Genomic DNA, 22625 nt, shown 5'->3' on the forward strand with positions numbered 1-22625 from the left:
GAGATCTCTCTCACTCTCCCCTCGCTCCCTCCTGCCACCCCATGGTCCCCCACATGCTGCTCGGGCGAGTACACAGTTACTCGATAAGACTGCTACCCGATCGAGTAGCAGCCTTAAACGAGCGTGCTCGCTCATTTCTAGTTATCACCTATTCCAGTGGATAGCTTATTGAAAAATACAATTGTGCAGAGAGATTTCTGCTGCCATTTCTCAAGCGCAAGTTACAAAAATGTAATTTAAATTAAAAAATATATATTTTGCCACAAATATATTACCATACAGTAATTAATGCACTCACCACTAAGACACCATTGGTGATTATTTCACTGGGAGGATCCTGGCTGTTGGAAGACATTGATTAACATATTAAATTATAGGTACAGCCTATATATTTAGTGTAAAAATTTTTCAAAATGTCATACCTTTCCTCAATGTGGAATTCAACTTCCAGTACCTGCTTGTCCTAAGAAGAAATGTTCATATAAATTCAAACATTTACAATAAGACCTTATGTATAGCTGTTGATAGATTTGTAGTGGCCCAGTACATCATCCTGGTCCTCTCTGTAAATGTCATACATGTTTGTCTTATGTTGCTGCACTGTACAAACCTGTCTTGTCATTTCCAGTGTGTGTGTTGCACAGCTGCAGCGCTAGAAGGGTTAACTTTAATAAAATCCAAGTCTGCATGTAAGTGTATCAGTTATGTCATGTCATATGGTATGAGAGAAGATATAAATGGGAGTGATTGAGAGCGGGAAAGTAGTTGGTCAATCTTCTAACATTGCTAGAAAACATAGAGCCACATGGAAGCACCTTCAGCTTCCTTGTGGTGAAGATGGAAGAAGAGGAGAGATTTCCCATGATGACTGTATTCTGGATGTGGGTGGAGTCAGCCCCCAAGAGTGAGAGAGTAATTGTAAGTAATTCTCCAGACAAGGACAGTGCAGAGGTATTAGTCAATCTTCAAGCTTTCCTACACGGCCGTCCAGAGCCAGGATCACCGCGTAGAGGTAGACCCTTTACTGTCACACCCACGCGTCTTCAAGGCAGGGTGGAAGTACTTTAAGTTAATAATTGCTGTCAGAGTGTCTGTGGAGTGACCCTACCCCCTTTCCTCCTCCGAAGTGTTCCCCTTCCAGGAGCGGTTCCTGGCAGATAACGTAGACTGCAGGACCGGTGTCATCCTGAGTTTCCTCCCTGACCTCAAATCTCTTGTCTTGTCTGCACTGTAAAGACTTTAATGAAACTTCCTTGTAATAATTGTTTCAAATTTGCTAAAGTAAAGTTTATACCAGGCTCTAATCATTCCTAGGGACCGGAAATACTCAAAGACTGCCTCTGTCTGTAATTATTCTCCGCCGTGGGTCATACCGGTGTGTAGGAACAGTGACATCACCCGTGACAACTACTACCCCTGTCATCCTGTTTATTGGCATTCCCTATCCTAGGGTGTGTCTATAGTGGTCTGCAGTTATACTCTGGCCTTGGCTGCATGTTATCCCTCTGGGAAAGGAGTCTGGTAAGTGCCGCAGTGGCAAGCCATCACTTTACCCTCACAGCTCCCCACGTATATCAGGTGTCCTGGGTCTCCCTATGGGACCCTGCAGATTGTCAATAGATCCTACCATAAAGTGTCAGAATGTGCCAAGAAGAATATATTATCTATTCACAGATTAATCTTAAATAAAGCTACCATCATTAAAACAAAAACAAGGAACATAAGGGGTGCAGTAATTCAAAATCAAAATGGAGCAGCCATCCTGGTGCAGAACCTCAACTAGCCACAGCAACACTGGGCACGGTTATTCTCATCTTGAAAAGCAATAGGTTAAAGGGGTTTTCTGTGGAAAATACTGTTGATGACCTATTATCAGGATAGGTCATCAATAGTTGATCGACTGGGATCTGTTGCCCGGGAACCTGACCGATCAGCTGAGCGGGCGCATGCTGTCAGCGCCGAATATACACACAGGTTGGAGCTGAAGCAGCGGAAGTCTCCGTACCGACCTCTGTGTAGTGGCCGGCACTTGTAACTGCAGAAACAGCTTGGATTGATCGGTCGGGTCCCGAGTGACAGACCCCAGCCAACAACTATTGATGACCTATCTTAAGGATAGGTCAGCAAAAGTATTTTCCACGGAAAACCCCTTTAAGTATTGTTATATTTCTGGGTAATATTTTCTGAAATAATAAAATGGCTACAGGCTTTAACAATTGCCAGTATTCTTAAACAAGTTTCCATCTTTAAATGGGTCAAAAGGTGCGGATGATGTTACATAAACATACCTTTGGGTTGAGTTTAAAGGCTCGCCTAATGGTTTGCCCAGGCTTAATACTTCCCACATCAAAAACAACTGCAGAGAGCTTGTCATCCAGCATTAGGTCTCTGTCATACAGGGTCAGCTCCAGAATGTTCTGCAAGACAGAAGGTTTACTGGTGACACCATATAATCACTTCCATTTAATTTATAATGCACATTAGTCTTGGAGTCTGAAGTGGAATTGGCTACTTGCTGTCCTAGGTAACGGCTCTTCCCTCCCTGAGCATCACCCAGAGCTGGCTTGTGGTGGTGATACAGCATATGGTGTGGGCCTGTGGGCCCCAATTGCTAAAAGCCTGGGTTATAATTGCGACCCTAGCAATACACCAAGGACAGTAATCCAAGCAATTCAGGAATTAAAACAGAATTAACATATCTGACTCTAGTACATTAGAGGGAACAACATGCCAAAATGCAGAAAATCTAAAAAGTAGGCCAAAAAATAATAAATAAATAAATAAAATAAGCAATATCCAAACTTAAGTGCTAAACTGGACTTCTGCTTTAATAAATGAACCTACGCAACTTTTTGTATAGGAGAAGCATGATTTCTGACCATATGACGACTTGCATCCTGCATTACTAAAACAGTTTAACCCCCTGCATCTCTAATCGTCCCTTTTCCTTAAACTGGTGGGTGGAGACTAGCTGCTATATCGTTTACTACACACTGCACACAGACAATAAAAGATCCTGTGCAATCACTGTCTTATATACAGAGAAGCACCAACACTATAGGGAACATTATACAACAGTATTGAGCAGTAAAGCTGTAATCTGTCTTTGCGACTGTGCTGCTAGTGGCAGATCTCATATGACAACAGGCTGAGGACAGTAAGTTAGAAGGAAGTGATACATCTTCTGACCAGCACTATAGAGCAGTTTTTCAGGATGAAAGAAAAAAAATAAGCACTACTGTGTGGAGCAGGGTCGTAACTATAGGGGTTGCATTTGCACCCGGGCCCAGGAGCCTTAGGGGGTCCATAAGGCCTCTCCTCTCCATATAGGGAGCCCAGTACTATGAATAAAGCATTATAGTTGGCGGCTCTGTTAAAGATTTTGCATTGGGGGCCAGAAGCTTCAAGCTACACCTCTGGTGTGGAGAGCACTAAGGGGATATCACTACTGTATGGAACAAAGAAGGCACTATAAATATCTTGGCATAGATTTTAAATCACTGAAATCTTTTAGAAACTACGATCTTACCTTGATTGCACCATGGATTCGGTAATGAAATGTTTCATTCCATTCAGGGTCTGTTGAGTTGTATACAACTTTTGTTCGGTAAGGGAGTGGAGACGCAGTGGGAAGTTTCAACTGAACATAGCAATCTGCCTTGGACACTAAAGAAAAAAAAAAAAAAGGGCAGAAGTGACAAATAAAAGGAGTGATCACCAACAGTCAAAAAATGTAATGTGTAGGTAGGTATAATCAAAGAATGCCTGAGTAGACCGCTTTTGGGTCTTGTACCGGGGGGGACGAAGGAGAAAACAAGTATCAAGTGCTGGAAGTCCTTTTTGCTGTCTCCGTCTCCGTATATTTGATATTGCCTGCACAGATAAAACATGAATGAAGGATAATAGAAGGTGCTTATTATTGGAGTGAGTGGACTGTCTCAGAGGAGAAATGAAAAGCCTGTCACCTTACAGCCCTTTTGACAGTACAGTCACTTTATTCCCACATGGAGGAGTTCAGCATGGGAGCATAAGAAAGCAGAAACCACAGTGAGATTTTCCAGGAGTAAGCCCTTTCCTGCTGAATACTCTATCAAATGAATGGGGAATAATGCAGAATATATAAAGTTAGTAAAAAGAAAAAGAAGAAAGTTTGGTACTTTGCTAGCCTAAAGAAAAAAAGGTTATTGATCTCAGTAAGGCTGGGTTCCCAGGGGGCGGATTCCCGACGGAAATCCCGCGGTTTGGCCGCAGCGAAAAACCGTGAGAATTCCGCCGGGAGAACCGCTGCTTCAAAACCCGCGGCGGTTTTGAAGCGGCCCGGACGCTCACTCTTCTCTATGGGAGCGCCGGCCACAGCGAAAAAAACCCAAAATAGACATGCTGCGGTCGGCAAATTTGCGCCGCAGCAGCGGCTTCTACCGGCTTAGCCGCAGCGGATTCGCCGTTCCGTGTGGACGAGATTTCTGAGAAATCTCGTCTACATGGCTGGCTAATCCAGGGACGGAATTCCTGCAGCAAGTCCGCCCCGTGTGAACCCAGCCTTAGAGAAACGCAATCTTGTAGATATACCACCTTTCAATGACTCACAAAAAATAAATTATGTTCAACAGCAAGTTTTTGAGACTTTTTAGGTCTGCTAATCAGGCATTAATACAGGGTGAGCACTAAAACAGTCCTTGGCTTCTAACAGATCTATCAGTTTATTACACCAGGTTTCTGCTCTTTTGTGTGTTTCTTCAGATACTTCAATATATTTGCCTGATGAAGAGATCTAAATAGTCTTAAAAGCTTGCCATTTAACAACATTTATTTTTGTTAGCTATTAAAGTTACATATCTATGAGATTTTGTTGCTCCAATTTGGGTAATAATTTTTACAGATACAGTGAAACCTCTTGAAAACCAACACACAAAGCTATAGTGAAAAGGACAATGTTAGGCGGGATTTAAGGGAATTAAAAATCCTTCCCAAGAAAAAAACTGGCAAATCGTATTACACACCTCTTAAACTGGTAAAAAAAAATTTCAGCTATCTCCTGAAGAAAGGCTAGGTTTGTATCATGTTCAAGAGATTTGTTCTCCAGTAGTATATATAAGGAAGACTGGATTACAGAACAAGGGAGAGGAGAAACATTTCCCTGATTTCCTTAGGCTGGATTCACACAGGGCGGATTTGCCGCCGCAGCCGCGGTTTCAAAAGAAGCAGCATGTCTGTTTACAGTCGTTTTTTTGTTTATTTATGTTACGGCCGCGCTCTCCTCTATGGGAGAGCCGGCCGCAACGGAAAAGCATGCGGCCGGACCGCTTCAAAGCCGCCGCGGCTTAAACCGCAGCGGTTCTCCCGGCGGACAAACCGCGAGATTTCCGACGAAAATACGCCCCGTGTGAACCCTGCCTTAGGGTGCAGCTAAATGCAGTATTGGGCTTCAGGAGTATCAGTATATAATTTACATTTTGGGGGCATATTAAGTGATGATTTTTAAAAGCAAAATAATTTAACAAACTAAAAAGTACATTCTGAAAAATGACATCCTTTGTTTTTCTTCCAAAAAGTAATTATTTACAACTTACACAGGTCTGCGCCTTGAATGTTTTGAGCTCTTAACACAGTCACACTCAGATTATAATATGGATGCATTTCCTTCTGCAAATATAAAAGGTATCAAGATTCACTGGTAACACGCACACAATGTCCAACACACCATTGCAGCCCCATATAGAGATAATTTAGCATGACTCAAAATACACCATGTCAAATTTCCTGTTTAATTAGACTCTTGTCCAAAGCCTTTAAGGCTTAAGGTCCTTTTACACGCAACGATTATCACTCAAAAGTCGTCCATCTTTCAATAGACCACATGATGTTCTCACCATGGCATGTTTACACTAGCCCCAAAGAGAACAATGCAATCTGCAGTCAGTCCAGAGGAGAACAGTGCAATTGTTTGGACAGCTGGGCATGGCTCTGCAAACAACTCCTAGAGGTCCTTTTACATGCAAATGAAGTTGATAAAGTGTTAATGGCTATTAACACTTTATGCAAATAGATCACTAAATCTTTCAATCCTTCAGTTGTTTGAAAGGTTATCTTTGCGTGTAAAATGACCTTTAGAAAACCCCCCTTATTTTTTCAAACATCTTTTTTATTTTAAAACTTTTGCAAATATTTTTCATTACAATTCAAAAAAAGAGAAAATAATCTTAGTAATACAGAAATAAAATACATCTTGGAAAGATACAATGATACTCTTCAAAAGCTTTTCATTTGCAGACATATCTTGCATTGTCCCTTTGGGAAGTAAAATATTATATTAAACATATTGATCTTTTGTACTATTTTCTTGTTATAGTTTACTCGGCACTTTCAATCTTCCCAGTATCTTTGTATAAATCTTTGTTTGTTTCAAATTAGGCAAAAAAACCCATAATAAAATGTAAAAAAAAGGAAATAACCAGAAGGGGGTACTTTCAATATTTCTGTCCTGCTCTCCTCCTACTGTCCCCATCCAGACCCTATCCTACGTCTCATGTTCCATTCCGGTCCGTCCCGTTATCCTGCTCTCTGTTGATTTACAGTCTTCCCAGAGAGTCTCTAGCCTCCTCTATTAGGTACCAGGTTGTATACTGAAAGGGGGTTACTATCTTTCTAATTTCTTGGTCAGTGTAGTGTGAATGGAAGAAGATCTGCCATTTTTTGAAAAATGTTTTTGCTTCTTTCTTTTTGTGTCTCTCGGTCTTCACTCGTTCCATGCTTAATAGGAATTTAAGTTGAGCTACCAGCTCTGTTATTCCTGGGATTTTTTGCAGAAGCCAATGTTTGAGCAGAAGTCTTTTCACTACTAGAAGAACTATGTGGATGAATTTAGGGAATTTTGGAGGAGTAGATCCGTCCGGCCCTGTCCTCTCGTCATTGTGGAATATTACAGTTTGTATCTCCCTCAGTATTACTATTCTCCATTAATCTTGCATATACTTTATGAGTTTCTTCCAGAAATCCTGCACCTGAGCACAACTCCATATGCCATGAACTAAATCTGTGGCTGGTGCTCCACATTTTGGGTACTGTGTGATGCGCTCTAGGAATGAAGGGGGATGCTGGAATATCAAAGCCATATATGGCATGATGCATAATTTTGAAGAGGGTTTCCCTCCAGGTCTCACTGATCAAGCAAGCTCTGATTTTTGACCAACCCTTCAGTATCTTTTCTCCCATATCTGTGTCTTGTGTTATTTTTTCCCCATCTGGAAAATATTTTGTGCTTTTCGATTTTCAGGACTTTGTTTTTTATGAAAACCTCTTCTTAAAAGGTCCATTTAAACAGGACGAATGTCGGGCAAACGATGTCTGTCACTCGTCCCTGTGCTCTTGCATTGGAGCTAGCAGAGCTGTCTCGCTTACGGAGCAGCCAGCCTGGGGGCGAGGCAGTGCAGGAGATTTCTCTCACTCCCCTGCCCCTCTCTACTGAGATAACAAAGTGGCCGTTCACTACTGAACAGCCACTGTTTAAACTGAATGATGAGCGATGAAGCTCATCACTCATCGTTTATGCTGCATAAAAGATCAGCGGTGAGGTTCATCGCTCATCGTTCAGTTTAAACAGTGGTCGTTCAGTAGTGAACGGCCATTGTGTTATCTCAATGGAGAGGGGCAGGGGAGCAAAATCTCCTGCACTGCCCCGCCCCACTGCTGGCAGCTACGTGTGCGAGCCAGCTGTGCTAGCTCCCATGCAGGAGCATGGGAGCGCAGAGACACAGGGACGAGTGTCTCTCAAACACTTAACTGGGCAAAATCTCTTCAACTGTATTGTAGAGGCGTTTAGTGGTCAACAAACTCCACAGAAGTGGAAAAAGAGGTCCACTACAGACAAGTAGTCTCTGAGAGCCTTTTTATACCTCAATGGTACTGAGCCATAAAATGAAGTTAACATGTCATATTTACTGCACAAGGAACACTGCAAAAGCAACCCCAAACCCTGAAAAGTGGCACATTTGCATTTTCCCTCATTTCACCCCACTTAATTTTTACAAAGTTTTCCAGAATATTATACTGTGTATTAAATGTTACCATTAAAAAAAACAACTAGTTCCACAAAAAAAAACAAAAAAACCCAAGCCCTCATACAGTTATGCTGATGGAAAAATTACAACGTTTTAGCTTTTGGAACACTGGTAAGGAGAAACACGACAGCCCCAAAAAAGGCTGGAGGTTTAAGGGTTAAGTAGTACAAGTATGTGTCCATTGCTATACATGGCTGAGACTTCATCAAACAACCCTTACATCAACTCCCTTATAAACATGCATGTTCCAGTCCAACAAGCATTCAAGTGCATTCACAAATATTCAATAGGGAGAGGTAGATAATCCCTCTGAATATTCTGGCAGCGCTCATCTAAACAAAAGGATTTGGCAAACATTGGAATTCAGCCGATACTTTCAAGGTCAGGTCTCCTATGGTATCAGAACTGAGCTATACATTACACGCACGCAGTACAAATATGATTCTACATCCCTACTCAGTAGATATAAATACGTATACATTCCTCAATCCTATGTCATTCTTCTGAAGCTGCAAGGGGGTAGAGTTGATTAAGGTTTTGTAGGCACATGAGGTGGTGATGTCCCAAATGTGCTCAATTGGAGACAAGTCTAGAGGCTGTGGTAGCCCGTTTAAGTCATGCAAGTCACTCACCGTTACACGAGCAACATGCAGCCTGGCGTTGCCGTGTGGGAAACACACTCTTGGAACACTTCAAAGAAATGGCCATACAAATGTTTCCTCAACCAAATCAATGTAATGAAGACAAGAGGGGTCCGGCTACCGGACATTATGCCACCACTTACTATAATCCCAGTAGTAGGACCGGTGTGACATTTCCTCATGGCATTGCCCATGTGGCCTCCAGACCCATCTTTGGCTATCATTGCATCCAAGACAAAAGCAGGATCCAGTGCTGAACAGAATACACTTCCATTCCAGCCCCCATTGCAGTCTTTGAAAACGTTGGCGTGAGGTCAATGGAATACCTGTTGCTGGATGTTTGGCTCCCACCTCAATGTCGTGCAAGTGCCTTCTGATGCTTTGTTGAGACATTGTTCGACACCCTAGGCTTGGGACGTGATGTTGAATTTCACTCACAGTACAGAATGGATCACAAATGGATCTTCTAATCTTACAATCCGTTCACGCAGAGGTTTACCGTTATCATTCAAGTTTGCTATAATTCAAATTTGTCTTTATTCTCCCAACCACTGGGACACATGGTTGAATAGTGCTGACATTTCAGCCTTGATCTTGACTTTTGAGGTTTTAGGTGACCAAATAAAAAAAATAGTTTGCTTTGAATCTGGTTTTTATACCATTCAAGCCTCTCCCACATGCCACAGATTGAAGCTAGGTGCTTGAAAATTTGAACATTTAGGCTGCCTGTCCACGGGCGTTGCGGTATCCCACGGTGGATCTCCGCCGCTCGGGAGCAGGAGCCTGCCGACGGATCTCCGTGGTCAGCCTGACAGATAGGCTGACCGCGGAGAATCTCGGCAATTCGCAGCATGCCGCGAATTGTGGGCCTAGCGGAGAATTGCTAGGATTCTCCGTTCATGGACAAGGGAGCTGCGCTTTCCATAGCAACGCTATGGAAAGTGTGCATTGCGTTCCCTGTGGCCGGATTATCACCACGGGGAACACAATGCTAAAACGCCCGTGAACAGGAAGCCTTGCACATCTTAGCAAAACCTTCAACTTCCTTGATTTGCATGAACTTACAGCTTGCCCGTCTTGATGTTGCAATTTAAGTATTGAGGAGTGTATATTTATTTTCACAGTACTGTGCAAAAGATTTAGGCAGCTGTGGGAAAAAAAAGCCACAAAGTGAGTGTTTTCAAAACCAAAAGTATTGATAGTTTGGGTTTTTTTTTTTGTCAATTAACAAAATGTAAAGTGAATGAACAAAACAGAAATGTAAATCACATCAGTATGTGGCGTGACCACCCTTTGCCTTCAAAAAAGCATCAATTCTTCTAGGTACACTTGCACAGTTTTTCTAACTCGGCAGGGAGGTTGTTCCAAACATCTTGGAGAACTAACCACAGATCTTCCGTGGATGTAGACTTCCCTAATTTCTTCTGTCTCTTCGTGTAATACTAGACAGACTCAATGTTAATATCACGGCTAAGTGAGGGTCATGTCATCACTTTCAGGACCTCCTACCGTGTTTTCCTGAAAAGAAGACCCTGTCTTATATTAATTTTTGCCCCAAAAGAGGCCATGGGTCTTATTTTCTGGGGATGTCTTATAATACTTACCTACCAGGCACCGTTCTGGTCCCTCCAGCTGTTATCCGCAATTCCGGCATGCTTCCGTGCAGTTATCACATTGAATGGCTGTGATTAGTTCACCGAGCACTGCAGTGATTGGCTGAGCCACGGAGCTCGAGAACCATTTAGAACAATCGCTTGTTGGAGGTGGGGTTTACAAACCCCGCTATCAGCAAGCGATAACTGAAGCTTGCTGATTGCCCCGGAGACCCGAACAGAGTGTATTTGCTGACAAACATGACCATTCACACAAAAATGAAACCCACTGTTTGAGTCCTGTTAAAAAGAAACTTTTATTGATTTGTAATAAAATATAATAGCGTAACAATGTATTAAAAAGATCAGTCTCAATGTAGTGTGAGTCAATGTGATACAATAAACCAGCGGTGTCAAACTCATTTTCACCGAGGGCCACATCAGCCTTATGGTTGCCTTCAAAGGGCCGATTCTAATTGTAAGACAGTAAAAGTGAACCCCACAGTGGCCCGATTGGTAATAAGGTCCACCATAGTGACCAATGACGCGCACCATTCTGCGCATTACACACACGCTCCATTCTGCGCATTACACACACGCTCCATTCTGCGCATTACACACTCGCTCCATTCTGCGCATTACACACTCGCTCCATTCTGCGCATTAAACACTCGCTCCATTCTGCGCATTACACACTCGCTCCATTCTGCGCATTACACACTCGCTCCATTCTGCGCATTACACACTCGCTCCATTCTGCGCATTACACACTCGCTCCATTCTGCGCATTACACACTCGCTCCATTCTGCGCATTACACACTCGCTCCATTCTGCGCATTACACACGCGCTCCATTCTGCGCATTACACACGCGCTCCATTCTGCGCATTACACACGCGCTCCATTCTGCGCATTACACACGCGCTCCATTCTGCGCATACACACGCACTCCATTCTGCGCATACACACATACATATACATACACATACACACACAGACAGACACACACATATACACACAAGGATCTCACCCTGCAACTGCTCCTCCTCAGTGCCGCTCTCCTCGCACCAGAGATCATGCTCTCTGCAGTCTTCTTCCCTCCTCCGCGGCCGTTGTCAGTTTGCTATCGGCACTCCTCTATTACTGTCTGCACTAGCCAGTACAAGCCGAGAGAAGATCGCATACAGACAGCAGCACGGAGGAGTGAGGGAACTTACTGCATAGCCAGCGGGCCACAGAAAATGAGGCGGCGGGCCTTGTGTTTGACACCTGTGCAATAGACAAACCAGTCTAAGGCCCCCTGTCCACGGCCGAGGTGGAATATCGCTAGCGATATTCAGCAGCAAGGATCAAGGGGTGGAGAATCGCAGCATGCCGTGATTTAATTAAATCCCACGAGTGGAGAATCGCTATTAGCCGTTTCTCTTCATCTGAACTGCAGATGGTCCTCACAGCTCACAGTCGGACATGTGCGGTACAGATTTTTTTTCCCTTAAACTCCTGCTTTTCCAGCACCATTGCCTAGCAATGATGCGGAATCCTTGACCTTTCCACAATGTCAGTTGCGGAGGGGCCGTGGATCGGCTGGCTTACATTGACAATGAAAGCCGTCTGCGTGGAATCCACGGAAACATAAGGCATGCTGCAATTTTTCCTCCACGAGCAGAAACCACAATTGGTTTCCGCTCGTGAGCAGGAAGAATCACTTTTTCAAAGCACGCTATGGGCGGAGGTGGATACTCGCCTCAGATTCCTCAATGCAAATCAACATGTGTGTAGCTGGCCTCAGTTCATCTGGCAGCATTTATCACACATGGTGGCAGTTCATGCAGGGATCCAATCACTTGCCCTATCTTTACCGCATAGCAGCATACTGCTGCATGGTAGTGCGCACCATTTGCAGCAAGTGTTACAGTTATGACCCTGATATTTGTGCATAATCAGCGAGGCGGAAGGATAAAAGAGGATTTTTTACTCACCGTAAAATCTCTTTCTCGTCTCGTCATTGGGGGACACAGCAAAGACCGTGGGATATAGCTTCTGCCACTAGGAGGCGACACTAAGCACAAAAAGTTAGCCCCGCCCTCTGGCTATATCCCTCCTGCCGACAGCAGGCTAATTAGTTTGTCATGCCAGCAGTTGGAATAGCCATGCAGGAACAGAGAGACAACAATAGTTAGTCATATGACACATCAACAAAAAATTTAACTGTAATGAAAAACACGCAGCACCATGTGCGACTTACAGAATCCGGAGTCCGACCAGGACCACCACTGTGTCATATAAAGAAAGAGGGGTGGGTGCTGTGTCCCCCAATGACGAGACGAGAAAGAGATTTTACGGTGAGTAAAAAATCCTCTTTTCTCGCTCGTGTCATTGGGGTACACAGCAAAGACCGTGGGACGTCCCACAGCCGTCCCCAAGGGTGGGTACAAATAAATCATAACCGCATGCGGTCAGTTTACAGCCGTCTGTAAAACCTTTCGACCCAGCGAAGCGTCGGCTGACGCAAACGTATGTAACTGATAAAACTTAGAAAAGGTGTGCAGGGATGCCCAGGTAGCTGCCTTACACACCTGTGATACTGAGGCACCGTGACTTACCGCCCATGACGCCCCCACTGCTCTGGCGGAATGTGCCGTCACCTGGAATGGCGGTGCCTCACCCTTGGCCCGGTAGGCTTCCACCACTGCTGAACGGATCCAGCGAGCAATAGTCACCTTTGATGCCGCGAGGCCCCGTCTCGGACCATCCGGTATCACGAACAGGGAATCCGAGCGCCGGAAGGACGCTGTCTGGTCCAAATATGTCCTTAGAGCGCGGACTAGGTCTAAGGTGTGCAGAGCCCGTTCCCTAGGGTGAACCGCCTTTGGACAAAATGATGGCAGTACAATGTCCTCATTAATGTGAAAGGTAGACACCACCTTTGGGAGAAAAGATTGCACCGGTCGCAACACCACCTTATCCTGGTGAAAAACCGTAAAGGGTGGTTTTGCCGATAGTGCCATAGCCCTTGGACACGACCTCCTGTACCCAAGTGTCTGAGATCTGAGATGACCAGACCTGGCTGAATTGGAGAAGCCGTCCCCCCACCTTGTCCGAAACAGGTGGGGGCAGTCCCTCATGCGGAGGGCTTGCTTTTGGTACCCTTTGCGGGCTGGGGCCCCCGCCAAGAGGACTTTGGTTTAACGGAAGGCACCTTCCTTTGTTCCCGCTCCTGTGGACCCTTCCTCTCCACCCTACGAGGACTCGTCCGGCGATAGGAACGAAAATGTCTGTGCTGCGGAGATGACCGCTTTGGACGGTTCTGCGGCAAAAGCGAGCTCTTTCCCCCCGTAGCCTCTGAGATTAGCTCATCTAGCTTGGCGCCGAACAGACGAGATCCTACAAAGGGCATACTGATCAACGACCCCTTGGAGGAAGCGTCCGCATCCCACGATTTTAACCATAGGGTCCGGCGAGTCGCCACCGATGCCGCGGAGGCTCGGGCCGCCAGCCTGGCTGTATCCATAGAGGCCTCAGAGAAACATGCCCGCTTGTTCAATCTGGTGTGTAATGCCCACCAGATCCTCGGACGCTGCCCCTTCGAGGATTCCTTCTCGTAACCGCTTTGCCCAGTCAGTAACAGCCTTACTGACCCAGGACGAGGCAAACACAGGCCTAAGAGCTGACCCTGCCGCCTCAAAAACGGTCTTTGCTAAGGCCTCGACTCCTCGATCCTTGGGATCCCTGAGGGAGGAGGACTGTGCCGTGGGTAGCACCGTGTGCTTAGCCAGGCGCGAAATGGGTGGATCCACTAGTGGTGGGACCGACCACTTCTCCACTAAATCCTGCGGGAAGGGGTATTTCCCGTCCAAGTAACCTATCTTGGAAAAACGCTTATTCGGTGCCTTCCACTCCTTAGATAGGACCTTGTCAAAGTCCTCATGAGGAGGAAAGGTTTTTGGAGAGCGTCTAGGCTGCCTGAAAGAAAACGATATTCCAGATGCCTGTGGTTCCTGTTCAGTGAGCTGAAAAGTGTCACGCACCGCAACCACTAAGCTCTCCACCATCGCAGAAAATTTTGGGACCTGATCCTCCTCCACAACAGAGTCTGAGGAAGATTCAGACCATTCCTCGTCCGAAACATCCTCTTCTGCCGACGAGCGCCGTGACCTAGTGCCAGAAGAGCGCAAAAGCGACGAGGAGGATGGTGATCGGGAGGGCCGCCGTGAGTCCGAAGGCCTGACCCGTTTACGTCTACGGCCACCCTCCTCATGTGAACCGGTGGCGTCCTGCGCTAACCTTTCCAAAATTGCGCCAGATGCCCGAGTGAGGTCAGACACCGCCATTGACAAGGAGCGGACCCATTCCGGCTCGGCCACAGCTGGGGGCTGAACTGCGGGGGGGACGCCCTGCCCAGCCGCCTGTTTCGCAGGGGAACAATCTCTACAAAAGGGCTCAGCCTGTCCGCATGCGAACTTTAGGTTACAGCGTGAGCAAGCAAAGTGCGTTACTCTTGCTGTCCCTGGTCCAGCTTCCAGGGCTCTGGGGTCAGACATGGTGCTGGGGTTTCACCGGGCAAAGAAAACTGTGAGCTATCCTCTGCTATGCCAACCGCCGGCAGGAGGGATACACAGCGAAAGAGGGGAGCTAGCCGCCAGGCAGAGCTTACCAAGGTCCTTGCCGAGGTCCGAAGAGGTCCGGGGAGCCGCTGGGTTGGGGGACTGCAGGTGCTGAAGGGCTTTCTTTTCCTGAAGCTTGAGCTGTGCAGCGTATAAGCTGAGCAGAAAAGGCAGCAAGGAGTGGAGCAGCAGGGAGGTTTTTAAGTCCTGGCGCGCTGTCCCCAATAGGCTGCTTCTCTGATGTCATCCCCCTTCACCTGTGCTAAGGGAGGAAGGGGGAGGGGCAGGGCGGCGTGCATTGCCGATAAGGCCACGCCCCCTACATGGAGTCAATGAAGGCAGCATTCTGCCGCACCCACGTCACGAGGCCACGCCCCCAGCGTGACACGGGCGTGGCCACGCCCCCACGGAGGAATCACCGTGAAGCCACGCCCCCACACGTCATGTGGGCGTGGCCACCCCCCCTCCGCTCCCGGCATTGCCTCGCCCGGGGCTGCACTGCAGCCCCTCCACTGAGCCCCTACATCGCAGGAACTCCTGCCGGGAGCCCATGCAGGGAGACGGAAGACCAGGGCATCCTGAAGTTGTTGCTGCCGCCGCCTGAGGTGCCATGCCTACGAGGCCACGCCCCCCCGCCGGCTTGCCTGAAACCAGTGCCCTGAATATCCGCAGCCATACATAGCGGATACAACCCCCGCGAAAAGGAGCCTGTCCGCCTGCGCCTATGCCTGCGCCTCGCTGCAGCCCACAAGGTACGCATGCAAAAGCGACATACTGGGAGAGCCAGGGAAGGGAGAGGGGAGGGGAGGGGAGGGGGGGTCGCCAGCACATACTTACCTCCTGCGTTCTTGCTGGAAGATAAGGCGGCTCCCCAGTTCCAGCAGCCTACCCCTGTAACATCGCCTGCCCATGGGAAGGGGATGCAGACCTCTGCACCAAACATAGGGGGGCTCACGCTGGCGGGCCACATGCGGATATATACGACCCGGATGTGCCACCTTTCCTTCTGAGGCGGGCCGGGCAAGAAGCAACCTGGACAAACCCGAGGTTGTTCGCCCTCCTCTCCGTTCGGGTTTGATGGGGAGCGTCCTGCCTCTCCGTCTAACCCTGGCCCTTAAAGCAGCCCTAACGGGCACAACCGTCCTCCTACGAGACACTAAGCTAAAAACTAATTAGCCTGCTGTCGGCAGGAGGGATATAGCCAGAGGGCGGGGCTAACTTTTTGTGCTTAGTGTCGCCTCCTAGTGGCAGAAGCTATATCCCACGGTCTTTGCTGTGTACCCCAATGACACGAGCGAGAAAATCACGGTACCGTTGTATTTTGTCTCCACCGGAAGAATGTGTGGAGACCTGGGTTGACTTAGGTGAGTTGTGTGGGAGGGCTCACTGATGCCAACAATAGCGCTCCCACCTTCCCTGCCGAAGACACTGCTATCAGTATCTCGGCTCCCACCTACCATGCCAACCCCACCTCACTCCGCTGCTGTAAGTCTCCCATGGCGAAGGCCACTGCCTGTGGTCCCTGGGCTGCTGGGAGTGCGACTCTGCTCATCCACCCCCAAACCCCCCCCCCCCCCCCCCGCACCCTCCGCTTCCGGCCCACTGTCATTTTATAACCCCCACGCCATGTCATGGTCCCGCACTCCATCACTCTCACCTGGCGCTGTCCTCCACTCTGTGCTTCTAGCGTCCACACCGGTCGCTGTCACTCTCCTCTCCATGCGGTCGGCGCTCACTCACTGTCCCCCGGCACTCTGTGCTCCCGTCTGCCGCACCTGCTGTCAGTCTCCTCGCCGCGGGGCATTGCAGGAAGACAAGAGGGGGAGCCACTTGAAGCTGTGCTCCCGTCTGCGGCTGCTGTCAGTCTCCTTGCCGGGGGCTTGCAGGGAGGCCGGCGGGGAAGGCGCTTGCACCCAACACTGGAGGGTATCGAACAGACTAGCCAATCAGCAGCTGGGGGCATACCCTACACCTCCCACAGCACAATCACAGGTCTCCACCCTTTTTGTGGTGGAGACAAGATACCACAGTACCTAATATCACATCCTTGGGTCCCTGTCATGTCCCGACAACACCTTAGGTCACGGTGCTGTGGGGACATGGCAGGGTGAAATACGCTGTGCTTTGCCGTTGATATCAGAATTTTTTTTTTCCTGGTTGGCTAGGATCCCCTGCCCATGCGTAGCGCACACCCCCATGCCCATGTGGGGGCCATGAGCCTGATGCTTAGATATGTTACCAGAGCTGGACATTATGGTAACTAAATAGAGCTTACTGTGTTGATGGAATCAAGCTTAGGATCTCCTATGTGGAGGATAAGAACTGAAAATTTATTATAATCTCTAGTACAATGTATTTCTGGGCTCCACAGCCTCTTTATCAAATTAAAAATGGATGGATGAATCATGGTTCCCAATTCCGGCGGTGAAGCTTCAGACCAGTTAGACTCTGCCCAGGACAGATGTACATTCTCCTGCCACACAGGAACTATGTAGAGTGACTGCAGAAGTTATGTGTGACAGAAGTATGAAGTTCTGATTGGTGGAATGGCAGACTGACTGTCATTCCACCAATCAATTAAGTATGAATGGCTTAAGGCCCATTTACACGCAATGATTATCGCTCAAGAGAACCAATCAATGCAGCGCTCGATGAAGTTTGATTGCTAGAATACTACACCACTTGACATGTAGTGCATTTACTAAGCATATTACAGCAGCGTATTGAACTCTGACAAAGGATGGGACTAAAAATATATGTGTTAAAAAAAACTGCAATAAAATTTAATTTAAAAAAGGAAAAAAAAAGTCCACTTTAGAAAATAAATAAATAAATAAAACACATTTTCCCCACAGATTTCCATTTTAAGTGGATAAAACACGAAGAAAATGTTTAAAAAAGTAAAACCTGAATCAGTATTACCGCGTTTGTAACAACCCAGACAATGAAGATATTTTGTTAGTTATCATGCATCGTGAACGCCATGAACATCATTTAAAAAGTAATTCCAGAATTGCTATCTTTCTTTTTATACTTTCAGCAAAAAACGCAGTGAAAAGCAATCCAGATGTCACATGTACCTCAAACGGGTACCAATAAGAACTACAGTTCTTCCTGTAAAAAAGCAAGACCTCACAGAGCTCCGTTACCAGAGAAATAAAAAAATGCTATGGATCTTAGAATGCAGCGATGCAGATTCAGTTGTTTTTATTTAAAAATGATTTTTTATAGTGCAAAATTGAGAAAAAATAAAATAAATCTCTAAAAACTTGCTATCAGAGTAAGGCCACTCTCACCTCCATTGATTTCAATGGGGCTTTTCAGAGGAGGATTCTCTAATGCCGCCTTTTTCTTAATGCTGTCTAGTCTACTTTAGTGCGTTTTGGCGCTTTTTAAATGTGCATCACCCATTGTAATGATGGGGTGCAATAAAAGAACACTGTTGAGCAAGTTTGAAAAGGCTGTAAATGTGGCGTTTAAAACGGGACGTAATAATGCTGATCCCTGATCCAAATAAGGCCGCCTGCAGACAGGTGTAATCCAACCCTGCGCCCGGGCGGTGACTCCCGCGTACCGTGTCCAGCGTCTTCTATTCTGTTCTGTGGATGTGCCGGCCGGCGAACATGTGAAGTACAGAATAGACTGTGCCGTCCCTAGATAATGAGGATTGCGGAAGGGTCGCGGGACGTACAGCTTCCATTGACTTCAATGGAAGCCTTCCGTGTGGAGCCTGCATAATCACAGCATGCTGCGATTACTCCTTCGGGAGTGGAAAATCGTGATCGAATTCCACTTGTTGACATGAAATTGCATATTGCCATCGAAGAATTTCTGGACATCTTTTTCATTCCCCGATCGACCCCCTTCCCCCCCCAAAAATGTAAAAATGTTATACAGCACATTATATGTACCCTTGAGTCGTGTCATTATAATATATACAACTCTTATTTAAAGGGGTTGTCCCGCGAAACAAAGTGGGGTTATACACTTCTGTATGGCCATATTAATGCACTTTGTAATGTACATTGTGCATTAATTATGAGCCATACAGAAGTTATTCACTTACCTGTTCCGTTGCTGGCGTCCCCGTCTCCATGGTGCCGTCTAATCTTCAGCGTCTAATCGCCCGATTAGACGCACTTGCGCAGTCCGGTCTTCTCCCTTCTGAATGGGGCCGCTCGTGCCAGAGAGCGGCTCCTCGTAGCTCCGCCCCGTCACGTGTGCCGATTCCAGCCAATCAGGAGGCTGGAATCGGCAATGGACCGCACAGAAGACCTGCGATCCACCGAGGGTGAAGATCCCGGTGGCCATCTTCACAAGGTAAGTAAGAAGTCACCGGAGCGCGGGGATTCGGGTAAGTACTACCCGTTTGTTTTTTTTTATCCCTGCATCGGGTTTGTCTCGCACTGAACAGGGGGGCTATTGAAAAAAAAAAAACCCCGTTTCGGCGCGGGACAACCCCTTTAAGGCTCATGATCGGGTTTTCACCTTGTATTATGCATTCATTACACGGCCATGTAATACGCAGAGAATGGAGTGAAAGAAAGCCAATGGACTTGCATAGACCCATGCACATGTACGTGAAGACACTGCGTATCAATATGCACATGAAATATATTGCAGCATGCTCCATTTCTCTATGTATCACGCAGCATGAGCCCTATACATTGATATAGGCTGCATATGAAACACTATACATTGCATATGAGCAGAGTTTTCATACGCAACCCCGCTATGAAAGAGCAAGAAATTTAAAAAATAAATAAAAATTTTAAAAAGTCACACTGCGCATGACCGTATGATACACAGGGGTGCGCAGTGCCCTGCAGCCACACACGGTCTGTGCAGGTGGAGCAGACATTTACAAATCAGTATAGTGCTGTGGGGAGTCCCGTTCTACGCATACATGAGCCTGAAGAAAAACATATGTCTATGTCAACAAGTCATCGCTCTTGCAATGCAATGATGAAAATCTCTTAGGCCGCCTGCACACGAGCGGAAATCCCGCCGCTGAAAGTTTGCATAGGAGTGCAATAAAATACGCACTCCTATGCAGACGACCGCGGTTTGGCCGCGCGAAATCTCGCGCGGCAAACAAACCGCGGCATGTCCTAATTTTCTGCGTGGCATGCACTCACCCGGCCGCCGGCTCCGGTCTGCGCATGCGCCGGCTGCGTGGCAGCCGGCACATGAAAGAGCCGGGGCCGCCAGGCGCGGGAGAGTACGCGCTTGTCACTGCAGGCTCTCGGGTCGGATCGCGCGGTGAGAATTCTCGCTGCCGGATCCGACCCGCTCGTCTGCAGGCGGCCTTAGTCCTTAAAGGGGTTGTCCCGCGGCAGCAAGTGGGTCTATACACTTCTGTATGGCCATATTAATGCACTTTGTAATGTACATTGTGCATTAATTATGAGCCATACAGAAGTTATAAGAAGTTTTTCACTTACCTGCTCCGTTGCTAGCGTCCTCGTTTCCATGGAGCCCGCCTAATTTTCGGCGTCTAATGGCCAAATTAGACGCGCTTGCGCAGTCCGGGTCTTCTTCTTTTCTCAATGGGGCCGCTCATGCAGGATGCCGGCTCCGTGTAGCTCCGCCCCGTCACGTGCCGATTCCAGCCAATCAGGAGGCTGGAATCGGCAATGGACCGCACAGAAGCCCTGCGGTCCACCGAGGGAGAAGATCCCGGCGGCCATCTTCAGCAGGTAAGTAAGAAGTCACCGGAGCACGGGGATTCAGGTAAGCGCTGTCCGGTGTTCTTTTTTAACCCCTGCATCGGGGTTGTCTCACGCCGAACGGGGGGGGTTGAAAAAAAAAAACCAGTTTCGGCGCGGGACAACCCCTTTAAGGCCTCCGTCACTCGAGCGTATTTAGACAGCGTTTTGTGTGCGCACTACGCAATGAATAGAACCCATTGATTTCAATGTGTTTGCTCACGTGCTAATTTTCCGTGCGTATTGTTTGTGCAAATAAAAGCGCAGCATGCTTTGTTTTCGTACGCATTTATGCACGAAAGTAGCACATACGGAACTAATTAACCTAATTGTCCATTTCAATAAATTGAAGCATGACTGCGTGTTTTTTTGCGCACGCAAACAGTACAGTAAAACACGTGCAAATACGTAACACCCATTGCGCCTATACGCTTACGTTAGCGTGACACCCGACTAAGACACAAAATAGGCTGGTCACTGAAGGGTTAAACGCCTGAAACACTTTTATGCAAAAGTAGTACAATATATTTAAAAAAAATTGGCAACACCATAATTGTATTTGCCCAGAAAATATATTATGTAAACGTATACCACAAGGTGAATACCATAAAAACAAAAGACAATGACAGAGTTTCTGGGATTTCTTTCCACCCCTCCCAAAAAATGTATACAATTTTTCACTACTTTTCTAGAAAGTGGGTGTGACTTAGTACAAAGAGGTCGATTTACTATAACTTATGCCACAAACCAGTTGTGCAGCAGGTTAAGCTATTCTGATGGAAAAGTTCTAATGAAAGTATAAACAAGGCAAAGTTCACAGAGTATTAAGCACACAGGACAACCAATTATAAATGATCAATTTACTGAAAATACCTGCCTAATTACCAGTTTTTGGAAACCAGTAATTAAGGCAAAACTCCACTGTGACTGCTAGATACTATGAAATGTAAATCTGCCATGTAATGCTCCTTCTCCGATCACTCACCCTCCAGCTGGCTGGCATCTTACAAGCTCTAGCCCTCTCCTTGTCTTTCTTCCATAGGACGGCTGCAGCCAGAGCTGGCACTGCCCAGCCCGGGAGCCCCCGTACTGCTGCCCACCACATTCTCTCCCCAGGACTGCACACCTGGGAGCTCTGCTACCGACTGCACAGGTACAGGAAGGGTGTGACCACAGGTAATAGGCGTTCCCAGATACTCACTGCCCAGGACAGGGCTGTTCCAGCACAGAGATGTCATTAGAAGCATTACCTGATTCCAGATCACCTACTCTAGATGGACCCTGAAGAGCCATGCAAGTCTAGTAATTTGGTATTCAGAACAGCAGCACTTTGTCATGGCTTCTAGCCACAGTTATCAGAAGAGGGGCCAAGAAATCATTCTCCTTACCATTACTGCACCTGCCTGAGCTGTTGGCACTTGACAGGAAGGGGTCATCTATTCATACTAGTTGTGCCAACTTCTACTCTACCATCAGTTTGGTGCAACAGAAATCTGGATTCAGCTGACTTCGTGATGTTTTTCCATTGCTCCCTGCTGTAATTTTTGTGCTCATTCGCCCACCAGAGTCTTGTATTTCTATTTCTCTTACCCATTGAGGACGCAGCCATTTTTTTCCCTTCGCTTTCTCCACTCACAAGAAAAATCGTAACTCTTTATGATGCAAAGTCTGAGGGTCTGTTCCTTGCAGGACGAGTTGTATTTTTCTATGGTACTATCTAAGGTATTGTATAATGTACTGAAAAAGTCTTAAATATTTCCCAGTGCTGTTTCACTATCTTTGTGGTGGGGAGGAGCCTTGTTTTTACAGTGTGTACACTGCAGCAGAAATGACATAACTTTATTCTGTGGGTCAGGATGAGCGAGTATACTCGTTTAGAGTAATTACTCGGTCGAGTACCGCGATTTTCGAGTACTTCAGTACTCGGGTGAAAAGATTCGGGGGGCGGGGGGAGACGTAGCAGCGCGGGGGGTAGCAGCGGGGAACAGGGGGGAGCCCTCTCTCTCTCTCTCCCCCCCCCCCC

At 47.0% G+C, this 22625-nt stretch overlaps 1 protein-coding gene across 3 annotated transcripts in view; it reads right to left on the reverse strand.

Annotated features, from left to right (window-relative positions):
- Positions 1–21749, reverse strand: part of LOC136633079 (cytosolic phospholipase A2 zeta-like) — a 98853-nt gene extending 77104 nt beyond the window's left edge. Inside the window, exons 1-6 of one of the 3 annotated variants that reach the window (XM_066608538.1) lie at positions 21588–21749; positions 5571–5640; positions 3530–3666; positions 2289–2417; positions 423–463; positions 299–341 (exon numbers count right to left, since the gene is read on the reverse strand). In XM_066608538.1, coding sequence (XP_066464635.1) covers positions 299–341; positions 423–463; positions 2289–2417; positions 3530–3666; positions 5571–5640; positions 21588–21707 — 540 coding nt within the window. In that variant the 5' untranslated portion in view covers positions 21708–21749. Of the gene's footprint in view, positions 1–298; positions 342–422; positions 464–2288; positions 2418–3529; positions 3667–3793; positions 3906–5570; positions 5644–21587 lie in introns of those variants that run through there. The other 2 variants (XM_066608537.1, XM_066608539.1) reach the window with 2 other exon arrangements.
- Between the last annotated feature and the right edge of the window lie 876 nt (positions 21750–22625).

Source organism: Eleutherodactylus coqui, chromosome 6 (genome assembly GCF_035609145.1).
Source record: "Eleutherodactylus coqui strain aEleCoq1 chromosome 6, aEleCoq1.hap1, whole genome shotgun sequence".
NCBI classification, from domain to species: domain Eukaryota; kingdom Metazoa; phylum Chordata; class Amphibia; order Anura; family Eleutherodactylidae; genus Eleutherodactylus; species Eleutherodactylus coqui.